Genomic DNA, 14,023 nt, shown 5'->3' with positions numbered 1-14,023 from the left:
AAGATTTTCTTCTTTTGATAGAAAATTGAAAGAATTTTGACTATGCCATTTAACCATCACTCGTAATTTCCAACAGTTCGTTAAACATCTGTTGATAGGTAATGTAACTCATATTGATTCAATGAAGAAAAAGATAAGGCATGAACTTGTAACCAGGTTTGAAACGAAAATGGTTCTTTTGCCGTTCAGTTTAACTAAATAAATAAAATGACGTAAGGATGAAGTACGGTTTATTACATGTACTGTGGATCATGGTTTTGATAATGTATCGCATTCCAAGCAAATACGTTTCTACCCAAAGTCTTTACTATATCCAGGGTATAGAAGACCCAAACCATGATTCATTCCTAACAAATAGTCCTGTTCAAGGTTTCTTCTTCCGTCCAGGTAGATGTAGGATACACAGGGGTGTATTGTCACTGTATGATATGTAAGTCTGTTCCTTCCCAGAACGGAAATTACACACAGCTATCGTCACAGTTCGGTCGTCGGTCTGTTGGGGTCGTCAGCAAAACGGACAGTTAGATCGACAGCCCTGGACTTGGACCTTGTCACTGCTGCTGAGATAAAGAGTGGCACGGTGGCGAGGACGAGAGCCCCGATTGCTCCACACTCCAGGTAGAAGGCCCACCCCAGGGACGTGGAGACACTCCAGTTCTTCACGGCGTAGATGAGGACGCCGACTCCAATCTGGATAACTGGGAACACAACAGTTCTTTTAAGAAGATACATAGTTAATGCAAAAGAAAAATTAATAGTCTTGAATGTCACCATAAACAGATGCCATGTGGCTTGAAGAGCAATATAGTGACCATAACAGATGTTCGCCAAAAGGGTAAAGCCGCATTCTCTAAAATCATGGCTTGAGTTGAGAGACTGAGGCATGATTTACAGTACCGTCAGCAATACTTGAGGTTACATCACTGCGCCTTGTCAATGATCGACTTTGGGTTTCTCAAACCTTCTGTGGACAGCTTGTGCAAAGTGAACACGTAACATGCAGACATTTATTCTAGGACATTTGTGATAAACATTGGTTACTTCGGGGCAATGCACTCCGTTATCAAAGGAGGAGAACGCATTTAAATCCCACGGAAACTGTCCAACAAACCTGATGACATCCAGTACAGGTCAAATCAGATGTTACATTTTTTTGCGATTTCTAACAGGGAGTGAACATTATCCAATCAGAAAGCAACTTTCCTTAGCATGATGGGGCTGGTTTCAAAATGGCAACTTCCATCCCGGTCTATGCTTTGGAAAATATGCTGACAAAGTTCTCAATTCAATGATGTGAAAACTAAACCTAAGAATTAATATTCTGGAAGGTCTAAAACGCGACTGTGATGATTTACCGAGGACTACAGAGAGTCTCTTTCCGTTACAAATGTTAACCCCATTGAAGTGAAACTGATAGACAATGTCTCGCATTCGGAATCAGTCGTACACACTTTAACTGTCATTCCGAATGTCCCGTGCCATGACTTACGCGAGAATGTGTGACTGTAAAAAAAATCCGAACGACATTCGGATTAGTCGGATGAAAGGTCCCCCTGACAGGACCTGTCACGGGATGTCCTCAGATCTCGGTAAAGGGACAGCCAGCACTAAGATCTCACTTAAATGACATTGAGAGAATATATATGGGCACTACCTTTGTAGTTATCTATATCTTGTTTTATGACTAGAAACCTGTTGCTGTAAATACTAAAAGCTGACAAAAAACAAAACAAAAAACAACAACAAAATACACCCCCCAAAAAAACCCCAAAACCCCAAAAACACACAACAAAACAACAACAAAAAAAAATTCGGTTTGTCTGGTTGTGCCATCTTCTTTGTCATTTAGGTAAAACCTCCACTAACCTCAGAATCCATTCCCGTTGTTCTCTCAATCTAAAATTGCCTGCTCTTGGTCAGAATTTATAACAGGTACGCTCCTAGGTCTAACTTGCCAATCCGAATGCAAGGCTCAGCCTCAAAAGAAAGTGCTCCACAGTAAATGAAGGAAAAGATGTCTTTATGTACATTACAAGTGGCGGTATTTTTGTAGTACAAGTGTCCCCCTTACCGTTTTATTTTCCCTTATGTCGCTGTTTGATTGGTCATTAAAACACTGGAAATCAAGGCAAGGTAATGTGCGATCGCAAGGAGAATAGGAATGGATCCACAGCGAAGTGTGAACCCTGAGATAGAGGATAGTTCTTATGTAGGCGACAGCACTAATGTGTCGGTGTATGATATCACAACTGATACAACATGGATGTGTCCGTGAACGAATTTATAGTTGATGGAAAAGCAAATACTAGTAACTCACTTCGCTGAAGTGAATGCCAATAACATTGCGGACCATTTTAACACTGAACGTTTTGCATCTTGTACTGTTTTTCTAACCTGCCTCTCAACGGCCACACCTTATAAGGTAGACTATGACAATGTAAGGTAATGGGTACCTGCTATGAGGACCAAGCTTCCAGGAACGAGGCTGAGTCTGGGACGAGGGGCTCTGGCGTTGATCACGGATATTACAAAGGCCACAATGGTGAACAGAAGACCGGAAGCTGTCGTGCCCTGCACGGCGTGGAAATATCCTAACAACACAAGAAGGAACAGGGTACATATGGACATTTTGCTGTACAATATCCCGATAGCAGGCTATGTGATTTACACTTTCGCAAGAACAAGAACGTTATAAAAATGTTTTCTGTCACTTAGAAAAAAAGAAAAGTTAATTTTACGACCACTTTTATAACGTTGTAGTGTTGTGTTGTGACAATGAGGTCAGGTCAGACGGAACGGGGTTCAACATCACGATCAGGATTATTACACTTATTGAGCCAAAGTGTAAGTGGATTTGTTTGATAGTACGTGTGTGTATGTGTGAATGTGCGTCTCTGTGTGTCTGTCCGTCACTACGTCTGATTTTACCATTCCGTTTTTTTACTTTACGTTTGCAGTGTTCTGGCGACTGTTTCAAGCCCAGTAACGTGGTCCTAACATTTGTGATGTTTTGTTCCAATCCAGTAGTCAATTTCTTTTTTTCTTTTGTCCGTCAATTTCGTCCTGTCCTGTTGGATTATACCACAGTTTAACATGCATATCACACTCAGACGCTGTACAGAGACTCTACGGCGACCAGGGGCGGTGGGGTAGCCTAGTGGTTAAACCTTCCGCTCGTTCGCTCGTCACGCCGAAGACCCGGGTTCGATTCCCCACATGGATAAATGTGTGAAGCCCACGGTGTTCTCCACCGTAATATTGCTGGGATATTGATAAAGGTGGCGGAAAACTAAACTCACTCACTCAGTCACTGTATGGCGACAAGCCATTGTTTTACCCCATTCTATCCGTAACACGGTCTGAGAAGTGCTTCCTTCAAGGACGACTCTTTCGTCGCCACAACTTGTCTATGACGGGCGCTTTGTGCCCCATCTTGTACCTATCTTGGTTCATCCTCGTAAACCCAACTTCGGGAAACGAGAAACCTTGCGTATGTGGCATACCTTCTTCCCGGATTAAGAATGATATAAACTCTAACTGAACCTGATGATGAGGGCCGTGTACACTAACCTGTGAGCATCGTCTCGCCCATGAGGAAAGAAACGCAGGATCTCCCAACACAGATCTGCCACAAGCCATAGTCCACCCCACTAACCACAAGCCAGTACGGGCTGCAGAAGCTGACGATGTGAGCCAGTAGTCCAGCAAGCAGCATCAGACACCCCACCACAGACAATTTGGCCGCCATCTTGTACTGTTCGTCAATGTGTGCGAGTTCAATATTCCGATATCGATACTCGGTGACTATAGGGAGTTACATTACTCAGATATGTGGGACGCTGGGTGTAGGTTCATCGGGGATAATGTTTCTGTTTGTTCTTCATATATGTAACGAGATACACATAGGTAGACCTCCATCAGTATGTACGTGACTCGCTTCGTGACATGCCACGCCTTGAATGTACAAGTACAAGGTATTTGTTCCCTTATGTCACCAGACACATTTGATACATTTAATAACTGAAATAGACATGGACTTGCTAACAAAAGACAATATATACGGCAGGTGTAAAGGGTGTCGCATTTCACTGCGCAGAGTTGCGTCCCTTGGCCCCGTTAGAAACCTGTCATTATGGTCACCGTTCTCCCGAAGTTATCCTTGGTTTGTTAACAGTTTACAGTTCCTCATGGGTTTCTACTCAGTGGTAAACCGCGAAGACCTGCGTCACTTCCTGTTTTCCTACACGGCGTGAAATATGACGTACGAAGCGGCGTATAACACAACTAACTCACTCACTCCAGCTGTATGGTTCAATTGCGCTGGGTATCCGATATATTGTCTGATTAATGAATATGTTCGGTCACATTAGCAAGTAATTATGTCGTACAGTTAGTTTGTCGACCAGATAGAAATTAAAGAAGTTCACAATTCATTATGTTAATGATTACGCAATTTTGGAGTGGCCAGCATATTGCGTCTTAAATATTATTTGTTTGTTGTGTAACGACGCACTTAGCAATATTCTAGATATATGGCGGCGGTCTGAAAATAATGGAGCAGATAATCCAGTGATCAATCCGGGCAATTTGGATACTAGGACATGTGTCAACCAAGTCAGTAAGCCTGACCACCCGATCCCGTTAGTCGTGTCTTTAATAACCACTCCGCGTTTAACATGAGTCATTAAGTCTGCAGTAATACGTCATGCAATGGAACATTATATGTGAAGTTTGATTCAGTTATGTTATTAATAATTTTGACAAGCCTTAACTTTAAATAAATGTAATATGAATTTTTGTAAATAAAAGTAGCTGAAGATAACAATAAGAAAAATAAATTCGACCTAAATGTCGAATATTCTTTCAATTTTTGAACGTATTAATTTAAAAAAAATATGTTTCAGATTGATTATTGGTCCAAGTTTATGGGATTGTAGAATCCCCTGTGAGTTCACACTCCACGCCACATTCACTAACAATAGTGGGGCGGTGGGGTAGCCTAGTGGTTAGATCGTTCGCTCGTCACGCCGAAGACCCGGGTTCGATTCCCCACATGGGTACAATGTGTGAAGTCCATTTCTGGTGTCCCCCGCCATGATATTGCTGGAATATTGCTGAGAGCGGCGTAAACCTAAACTCACTCACTCACTAACAGTAGAAACATACTGTATAGTTTGGGTCTATATACCCTTTCAGTTGCAACGTATTGTCCTTCCAGGTGATACATTTGCTACCTGCATCACCATCCCATATGCTGTTGTTTGTGACGCACAAGTCAGCTGATCGGTCATTTCGGTCAGTCGGTGTCGCACATATACAGCTAATCCTGTTGTTCCGTTACGTACACTGCTTCACGAACTACACACGTAATACATTGCTTACTGTAAGACAAAAACCGTCAGAATGCAGGCAGTTTCTATTGTATTATGGTCCAAAGCCGTGGTCGTGAATGTTGCTGGCAACTGTCCTACTATATGCAGTCAGGGCGATGCCGACACGTGTCGTGGGTGTAAAGAGCGGGATTATACAAGGCGACAGCTTCACGTTTCAAGCCACCTAGGTCATCCGTTACCTGATAATGAGGCCCCGTGTGAACAGTCGTGAAGGTGTGTTGCTACACCTGTGCTGCAGCATACGGTTATACATTATTCATCAAGCAAGATGATACAGTTTTCCTAATCCAGTTGATACGGGCGTTTCTCATAGCACCTTAAAATGGTGCTCACCAACATTCTCTACCTTACACCTTGCTGGCATGTTAATGCTTCGGTTGTGTTACGCTGCAATATTCCAGCTATATTTGTTGGCGGTGTTTAAATAGTCAAGTCCAGACAATCCAGTGATTGACAGCGTGAGCACTGATTTACGTAGGTCGTCTACGATGACATGTATGTACCCCGTCAGTGTATTGAGTGAGTATATTACTTAAACTTTCAGACTTAGACTAATGCTTAGTCTCTGAATACATTTTATAAATTTTGATAGTAACAAATAATTCATTTAAAATTGAAAAGGAGTCCCAATGAGATGGGACATTAAGATAATCTGTTCCACAGTCTCTGAACCGCATTATATACCCTTCCATCCATCTTCTGTAAAGCTAAAGCATTAAATACAGCAAGTCTTGAATAACTCAGATTCAGACGAGATGTGTCGTGCACTAGACGTAAGCGAGAAGGCCACAGTGCAGCAACACAACAACTAAATCATTGTGGCATGCACAGGTTCAGCACGAAGACCAGTGGTTGGAAATCTTTAATTTTAATTCACAGAAGACATGGTCTACAGTACACATTGTGTGATTGATGAGGAAATCGTCAAATTGTGAAGTAAACTGAATCGATCCACTGGCTACGAGGCGGCTGGAATATGATCCTTCATCAGGTGAATTCACCTGACGAAGGCGCAAAAATTAGCTCTGAAACGTGGTGTATAAATCAAAAGAAGTTGTTATCAATAAAGTGTGTCATGTATTCATATATAGTTCAGATAATAGAAAAGAATAAAAGAAGTTGATATCCATAAAATGTGTCATGTATTCAGATATTGTTCAGATAATAGAAAAGAATAGAAGAAGTTGTTATCCATAAAATGTGTCATGTATTCAGATATTGTTCAGATAATAGAAAAGAATAAAAGAAGTTGCGATCCATAAAATGTGTCATGTATTCAGATATTGTTCAGATAATAGAAAAGAATAAAAGAAGTTGTTATCAATAAAATGTGTCATATATTCAGATGTTGTTCAGATAATAGAAAAAAATAAAAGAAGTTGTTATCCATAAAATGTGTCATGTATTCAGATATTGTTCAGATAATAGAAAAGAATAAAAGAAGTTGTTATCCATAAAATGTGTCATGTATTCATCTATAGTTCAGATAATAGAAAAGAATAAAAGAAGTTGTTATCCATAAAATGTGTCATATACTCAGATGTTGTTCAGATAATAGAAAAGAATAAAAGAAGTTGTTATCCATAAAATGTGTCATGTATTCAGATATTGTTCAGATAATAGAAAAGAATAAAAGAAGTTGTTATCCATAAAATGTGTCATATATTCAGATGTTGTTCAGATAATAGAAAAGAATATAAGAAGTTGTTATCCATAAAATGTGTCATGTATTCAGATATTGTTCAGATAATAGAAAGAATAAAAGAAGTTGTTATCCATAAAATGTGTCATGTATTCATCTATAGTTCAGATAATAGAAAAGAATATAAGAAGTTGTTATCCATAAAATGTGTCATGTATTCAGATATTGTTCAGATAATAGAAAAGAATAAAAGAAGTTGTTATCCATAAAATGTGTCATGTATTCAGATATTGTTCAGATAATAGAAAAGAATAAAAGAAGTTGTTATCCATAAAATGTGTCATGTATTCAGATATTGTTCAGATAATAGAAAAGAATAAAAGAAGTTGTTATCCATAAAATGTGTCATGTATTCAGATATTGTTCAGATAATAGAAAAGAATAAAAGAAGTTGTTATCCATAAAATGTGTCATGTATTCATCTATAGTTCAGATAATAGAAAAGAATAAAAGAAGTTGTTATCCATAAAATGTGTCATATATTCAGATGTTGTTCAGATAATAGAAAAGAATAAAAGAAGTTGTTATCCATAAAATGTGTCATGTATTCAGATATTGTTCAGATAATAGAAAAGAATAAAAGAAGTTGTTATCCATAAAATGTGTCATGTATTCAGATATTGTTCAGATAATAGAAAAGAATAAAAGAAGTTGTTATCCATAAAATGTGTCATGTATTCAGATATTGTTCAGATAATAGAAAGAATAAAAGAAGTTGTTATCCATAAAATGTGTCATGTATTCATCTATAGTTCAGATAATAGAAAAGAATGAAAGAAGTTGTTATCCATAAAATGTGTCATGTATTCAGATATTGTTCAGATAATAGAAAAGAATAAAAGAAGTTGTTATCCATAAAATGTGTCATGTATTCATCTATTGTTCAGATAATAGAAAAGAAAAGAAGTTGTTATCCATAAAATGTGTCATGTATTCAGATATTGTTCAGATAATAGAAAAGAATAAAAGAAGTTGTTATCCATAAAATGTGTCATGTATTCAGATATTGTTCAGATAATAGAAAAGAATAAAAGAAGTTGTTATCCATAAAATGTGTCATGTATTCAGATATTGTTCAGATAATAGAAAAGAATAAAAGAAGTTGTTATCCATAAAATGTGTCATGTATTCAGATATTGTTCAGATAATAGAAAAGAATAAAAGAAGTTGTTATCCATAAAATGTGTCATGTATTCATCTATAGTTCAGATAATAGAAAAGAATATAAGAAGTTGTTATCCATAAAATGTGTCATGTATTCAGATATTGTTCAGATAATAGAAAAGAATAAAAGAAGTTGTTATCCATAAAATGTGTCATGTATTCATCTATAGTTCAGATAATAGAAAAGAATAAAATAAGTTGTGATCCATAAAACGTGTCATGCATTTATGTTCGTCCAGCATCTACATGCCTTTCAAGAACTGCACTATGTCTGGTAAAAGGTGCGCAGGAGTTGAGTCGTAAATCACCAATGAAATAAACATTTATACGTGTCTTTGCCTCGAAAGCTTAACAAAAATTCCGATAGATCTTTGTTATAAATGTCAAAAGTTTCTGTTAACATACATTCAATTTATCGTTAACCTCGTTAATTCGGAAAGCCAGCTTCCGGGACATTGCTGTTTGGAAGGTCCATATACAAACAAAGGGACATTACTCCATGCCACTGATCTGCTTATGTGGACGATGATCATTTGATACAATACAGTCTGGATAAACGGGTGTACACAGATTGCAACACCGACGTGAATGAGGGTAACAACAGAACAATACTTCACACCTAACGTGAGCTACGCTTCCGTTTCAGTCATACGGGTGTCATCTTTGCGAAGCTCCACAACATCCTTGTACTGGTAATAATCATCCGAGACTTTCTTCTGGGAGGTCCTCAACCCTGCCATCCACCACGCCCTTCCGGTTGACCCCCGACACGCTGTGGTGATGACGAAGTACGACACTGTGAAGAACATGATGGTGGCGAGGACCACTGCGACGATGTTGTCTGTGTGTGAGTTGGGGGCCTTCACAATCACTTCCGGCTTCAAGCTGCCTGGAACAGGGACGTGAACAAAGGGGGTGTCTTAACAATGGGAGATCACTCTGTCAAAAAAAACACAACAACGTTAAGGTCGGGTTGTGGAATTTAAGATTTGAAATGACGTTCTGGAGGAGGATATGGCCAAAACCTTCCCCCGATACTTTTCCTGGATTTCGTGGATTAGTTGGTTTAACGTCATGTAAAATATTATTTCTTTTGATTCAAAGTGAGTGAGTGAGTGAGTGAGTTTAGTTTTACGCCGCACTTAGCAGTATTCCAGCTATATGGCGGCGATATGTACATGATCGAGTTTGGACCAGACAATCCAGTGATCAACAGCATGAACATCGATCTGCGCAATTGGGAACCGATGACATGCGAGTCTGACCACCCGATCCCGTTAGTCGTCTCTTACGACAAGCATGGGTTACTGAAGGCTCATTCTAACCCGGACCTTCATGGGTCTTGATTCAAAGATCAGCATACATTCTATGAATCATTTGTAATAACACAATACATTTTTCTCTGTTTCATGCTCCTGATCCAGATGTGGAGCAGGGATCGCTTGATCTGCTTTGCTTTTGGAGTAATAGCTCAGTGACAGTCGACGCATATGAATATAGATGTTCATGAATTACACAGACAAGATCGACATACATGGATATTGTCGTAAACAGGCCACCCGTTGATTACATTGAAAAAAAGTGAGCCATTTAAAACCGCTTCTACATCTGAGATAGTATATATTTTGTTGCTAAATCTGTCCCCTGCCTCCAGCGTATTGGAATACTTACACCAGTATTTTATCTTGAATCCGGCGTAGCTGCGGCTGTCGTCGGTGGTGAACATGATGGTCATGTTCTTACTGGAGGAGGTGAACATGGGTCGGGAGAAGCCGCAGAACCTCCCGAGTGGCGGACTGAGCGTGGTGGGGCCTGGTTATAAGGGAAACAGTGGTTTGAGCGTGGAGTGGCCTGGTTATAAGGGAAACAGTAGTTTGAGCGTGGAGTGGCCTGGTTATAAGGGAAACAGTGGTTTGAGCGTGGAGTGGCCTGGTTATAAGGGCAATAGTAGTTTGAGCGTGGAGGGGCCTGGTTATAAGGGAAACAGTAGTTTGAGCGTGGAGGGGCCTGGTTATAAGGGAAATAGTAATTTGAGCGTGGAGGGGCCTGGTTATAAGGGAAATAGTAGTTTGAGCGTGGAGGGGCCTGGTTATAAGGGAAATAGTAGTTTGAGCGTGGAGGGGCCTGGTTATAAGGGAAATAGTAGTTTGAGCGTGGAGGGGCCTGGTTATAAGGGAAACAGTGGTTTGAGCGTGGAGGGGCCTGGTTATAAGGGAAACAGTGGTTTGAGCGTGGAGGGGCCTGGTTATAAGGGGAAACAGTAGTTTGAGCGTGGAGGGGCCTGGTTATAAGGGAAACAGTGGTTTGAGCGTGGAGGGGCCTGGTTATAAGGGAAACAGTGGTTTGAGCGTGGAGGGGCCTGGTTATAAGGGAAACAGTGGTTTGAGCGTGGAGGGGCCTGGTTATAAGGGAAACAGTAGTTTGAGCGTGGAGGGGCCTGGTTATAAGGGAAACAGTAGTTTGAGCGTGGAGGGGCCTGGTTATAAGGGAAATAGTAATTTGAGCGTGGAGGGGCCTGGTTATAAGGAAACAGTGTTTGAGCGTGGAGGGGCCTGGTTATAAGGGAAATAGTAGTTTGAGCGTGGAGGGGCCTGGTTATAAGGGAAATAGTAGTTTGAGCGTGGAGGGGCCTGGTTATAAGGGAAACAGTGTTTGAGCGTGGAGGGGCCTGGTTATAAGGGAAACAGTGGTTTGAGCGTGGAGGGGCCTGGTTATAAGGGAAACAGTAGTTTGAGCGTGGAGGGGCCTGGTTATAAGGGAAATAGTAGTTTGAGCGTGGAGGGGCCTGGTTATAAAGGGAAACAGTGTTTGAGCGTGGAGGGGCCTGGTTATAAGGGAAATAGTAGTTTGAGCGTGGAGGGGCCTGGTTATAAGGGAAATAGTAGTTTGAGCGTGGAGGGGCCTGGTTATAAGGAAACAGTGTTTGAGCGTGGAGGGGCCTGGTTATAAGGGAAACAGTGGTTTGAGCGTGGAGGGGCCTGGTTATAAGGGAAACAGTAGTTTGAGCGTGGAGGGGCCTGGTTATAAGGGAAATAGTAGTTTGAGCGTGGAGGGGCCTGGTTATAAGGGAAACAGTGTTTGAGCGTGGAGGGGCCTGGTTATAAGGGAAATAGTAGTTTGAGCGTGGAGGGGCCTGGTTATAAGGGAAATAGTAGTTTGAGCGTGGAGGGGCCTGGTTATAAGGGAAACAGTGTTTGAGCGTGGAGGGGCCTGGTTATAAGGGAAACAGTAGTTTAAATTAAGCGACCTTCCTGTCCTATAATTTTGATCTTTTAGGGTCTTAATAATGAAGTCTGTGAATCTGATTGAATCTACTTTTAAAATTTCTATTTTTTATGATATATCATACACTGGTCGATATTTGCCTTTAATCCCACACGCCCAAACATACTTAGATTATTTAGACAATAACTAACGAGTTACGGGGAATGACAGATTATCTTTCCCGAGTTATATTAATTACGTAATTCTTCAGCCTTGGCTGTCTGTCATTAATCTGTCTTTCCCCGTCACGAGTTGGTTATTGTTTTTATTACCTGTATCAGTTTTCGATCTGAAAAACGCTAAATGAAAACAGCATTCTATATAAGGAAACCCGCGATGTGTCTAGGCGTCTGTCAACTCCACGTGCATTCAAACCTCTAATCTTTCGACATGACCTTTAAGCTGTTCGTCACATAGCGTCAGGCATACTGTCATGCACCTAGACGTTCCGTCATTTGCCTATACGTGCACCCCCCACCTGGCGTAATGCACCAGTCAGCCACCTCCGTGTGGTGTCATGCACCTCCACGTGCTGTATGTTAATTCCAAGTCACGCATGCACCTCCACGTACCGTCATGCACCCCCACCTCTACCTGGCGTAGTGCACCAGTCAGTCACCTCCGTGTGGCGTCAGTCACCTCCACGTACCGCCATGCACCAGACAGTCACCTCGGCGTGGCGTCAGTCGCCTCCACGTACCGTCATGCACCCCCACCTGGCGCATTGCACCAGTCAGTCACCTCCGTGTGGCGTCAGTCACCTCCACGTACCGTCATGCACCTTCACGTACCGTCATGCACCTCCACGTACCGTCATGCACCCCCACCTGGCGTAGTGCACCAGTCAGTCACCTCCGTGTGGTGTCATGCACCTCCACGTAGCGTCATGCACCCCCACCTCCACCTGGCGTAGTGCACCAGTCAATCACCTCCGCGTGGCGTCAGTCACCTCCAGGTACCGTCATGCGCCTCCACGTACCGTCATGCACCTGGACGTAATCCCATCTGCACGCCGGATCCGGCTCGATGTGAGTAGCAACAGCCTGCACTACGATGACGTAGATGGAGTGAATCGCCGTCAATGTCCACGTCTCCTGGTGGTTACTGGGATACAAATTCATACAGATAACAAGGCATCACAGAACACAGTATCATAACTGTATCCTGAAGTATTCGTCAACGTGCCACACCAACAAATTGTTTTGTTTTATTTTGTGACTATTATTCCAAACTCGCCAAACAAAAATTCTTCCATCAAATCCGGACAATTACGAAAATAACTGCCAGCATGGATTAATTTACAGGTGAAAATGATCATCTCACTGGAAATAAGAACATTTAAAAAAATGTCATTGTCTTAGAGCCAGAGACATCCTTGTTTATTGCCAGGTCTGAATGCTGAGAAACCTACTGTTGGCGTACAGTGTAACATATCCTGGAACTTAAATGGTCCTTTATGTAAATGTATTAATCCCGGAATTTTACAAATGTCGGATCCCAAGTTTGCTTGATTTGTATGGAAACATCGAACCTGACGCGTAATGGAAGGAAATCGACTGAGATATAATAGTGTGGACTTACTGTGGGTAGTTGACGGGCCAGGACGGGGAGGTGATGTACCCAGGGGCGGGCCCGGCCACTAGAGAAGTGTGTTTGTAGGCCCCTGCTGCTGCCACGCCTACAACCAGAGTACACGATCAGCTGGTATACGTCGTTATTTTTCATTATGGTGTAAACACGAAAAGCCTGGAAACCCACCAGTACGATCAGTGAGTAACGAGTATCTGTCGAAGTAAGTTTTACGGAAATACATTGTACTTACCTACGACGGCTAAGGTATTCACAAGTGCATCCCGAAAACTCATCACCTCTGTCAGTCTGTCAAGGAATCTATTTCATGTGATTTCACTTAAATACATTAAACTTACCTACGAGAGCTAAGGTGTAGAAGAGTGCAGCCCGACGACCCATCACCTCTGTTAGTCTGTCAGAGAATCTGTCACGGAACTTCACTGAAATACACAAAATATATCCATACAAACAGCTGATACAAAACCTTTCAGGTCTATGGTCGATCAGGAGTTAACATCCGTCGTTTCAGTGATCCCGAATCTGATGTACCTTACTACATCAAAGACTACCTGGTGACTGTTCCCAAATCGGAGTAAACAGTAGCTGGAGTGTTCCCCTCCATGTTATAACAGCACAGTCGTCAAGGCGCCATGTATCTGTCCTGTCGGGGTAGTGTGTGTTTAGGTGGTACACATATCACATGACTTTACCTGGATTGCTAAGGGCGGTGAAGTCGTAGAACCCCACAAGAGGAATCGATACGCGTTCATAGAACAGCTATTCTGGAACATTGATTTCTGCTCTCGAAAGTCGGCATGGAAATAGCATTGGAATACAAACAACGATACAGAGGGATTGTTGACGCGTTTCTTTCAGTGACTGGCGAGGCAGGGTGTGTGGGGCAATCGTTGCCGTCGTGTTTTATGTG

The 14,023-nt window shown here is 41.6% G+C and overlaps 2 protein-coding genes across 2 annotated transcripts; both read right to left on the bottom strand.

Annotated features, from left to right (window-relative positions):
• Window positions 1-18: 18 nt before the first annotated feature.
• Window positions 19-3,748, bottom strand: LOC124257372. The gene is made up of 3 exons (XM_046691417.1): window positions 3,571-3,748; window positions 2,454-2,591; window positions 19-698 (listed from the first exon to the last, which is right to left on the bottom strand). The coding sequence occupies exons 1-3, from the start codon at window positions 3,746-3,748 to the stop codon at window positions 475-477; spliced, it is 540 nt and encodes a 179-aa protein (XP_046547373.1). The 3' UTR covers window positions 19-474.
• A 4,723-nt stretch (window positions 3,749-8,471) lies between these two features.
• Window positions 8,472-13,767, bottom strand: LOC124257406 (tolloid-like protein 2). The gene is made up of 6 exons (XM_046691454.1): window positions 13,665-13,767; window positions 13,452-13,535; window positions 13,105-13,201; window positions 12,503-12,627; window positions 9,931-10,071; window positions 8,472-9,148 (listed from the first exon to the last, which is right to left on the bottom strand). The coding sequence occupies exons 2-6, from the start codon at window positions 13,492-13,494 to the stop codon at window positions 8,889-8,891; spliced, it is 666 nt and encodes a 221-aa protein (XP_046547410.1). The 5' UTR covers window positions 13,495-13,535; window positions 13,665-13,767; the 3' UTR covers window positions 8,472-8,888.
• Between the last annotated feature and the right edge of the window lie 256 nt (window positions 13,768-14,023).

The sequence above is a fragment of the Haliotis rubra genome, unplaced genomic scaffold (assembly GCF_003918875.1).
Source record: "Haliotis rubra isolate DU_JTF1 unplaced genomic scaffold, ASM391887v1 Scf66, whole genome shotgun sequence".
In the NCBI taxonomy this organism is placed as follows: Eukaryota; Metazoa; Mollusca; class Gastropoda; order Lepetellida; family Haliotidae; genus Haliotis; species Haliotis rubra.
This window is presented reverse-complemented; position numbering and strand designations above follow the sequence as displayed.

Coding starts and splice junctions, on each gene's coding strand:
- LOC124257372 (XM_046691417.1), bottom strand. CDS start 3,748: ATGGCGGCCAAATTGTCTGTGGTGGGGTGTCTGATGCTGCTTGCTGGA. Junction 2,592..3,570: donor GGGCGAGACGATGCTCACAG/GTTAGTGTACAC, acceptor TTGTGTTGTTAG/GATATTTCCACGCCGTGCAG. Junction 699..2,453: donor AAGCTTGGTCCTCATAGCAG/GTACCCATTACC, acceptor TTGTGTTCCCAG/TTATCCAGATTGGAGTCGGC.
- LOC124257406 (XM_046691454.1), bottom strand. CDS start 13,494: ATGGGTCGTCGGGCTGCACTCTTCTACACCTTAGCTCTCGTAG. Junction 13,202..13,451: donor CTACACCTTAGCTCTCGTAG/GTAAGTTTAATG, acceptor CTCTGGTTGTAG/GCGTGGCAGCAGCAGGGGCC. Junction 10,072..12,502: donor TTACGTCCAGGTGCATGACG/GTACGTGGAGGC, acceptor CCTTATAACCAG/GCCCCACCACGCTCAGTCCG.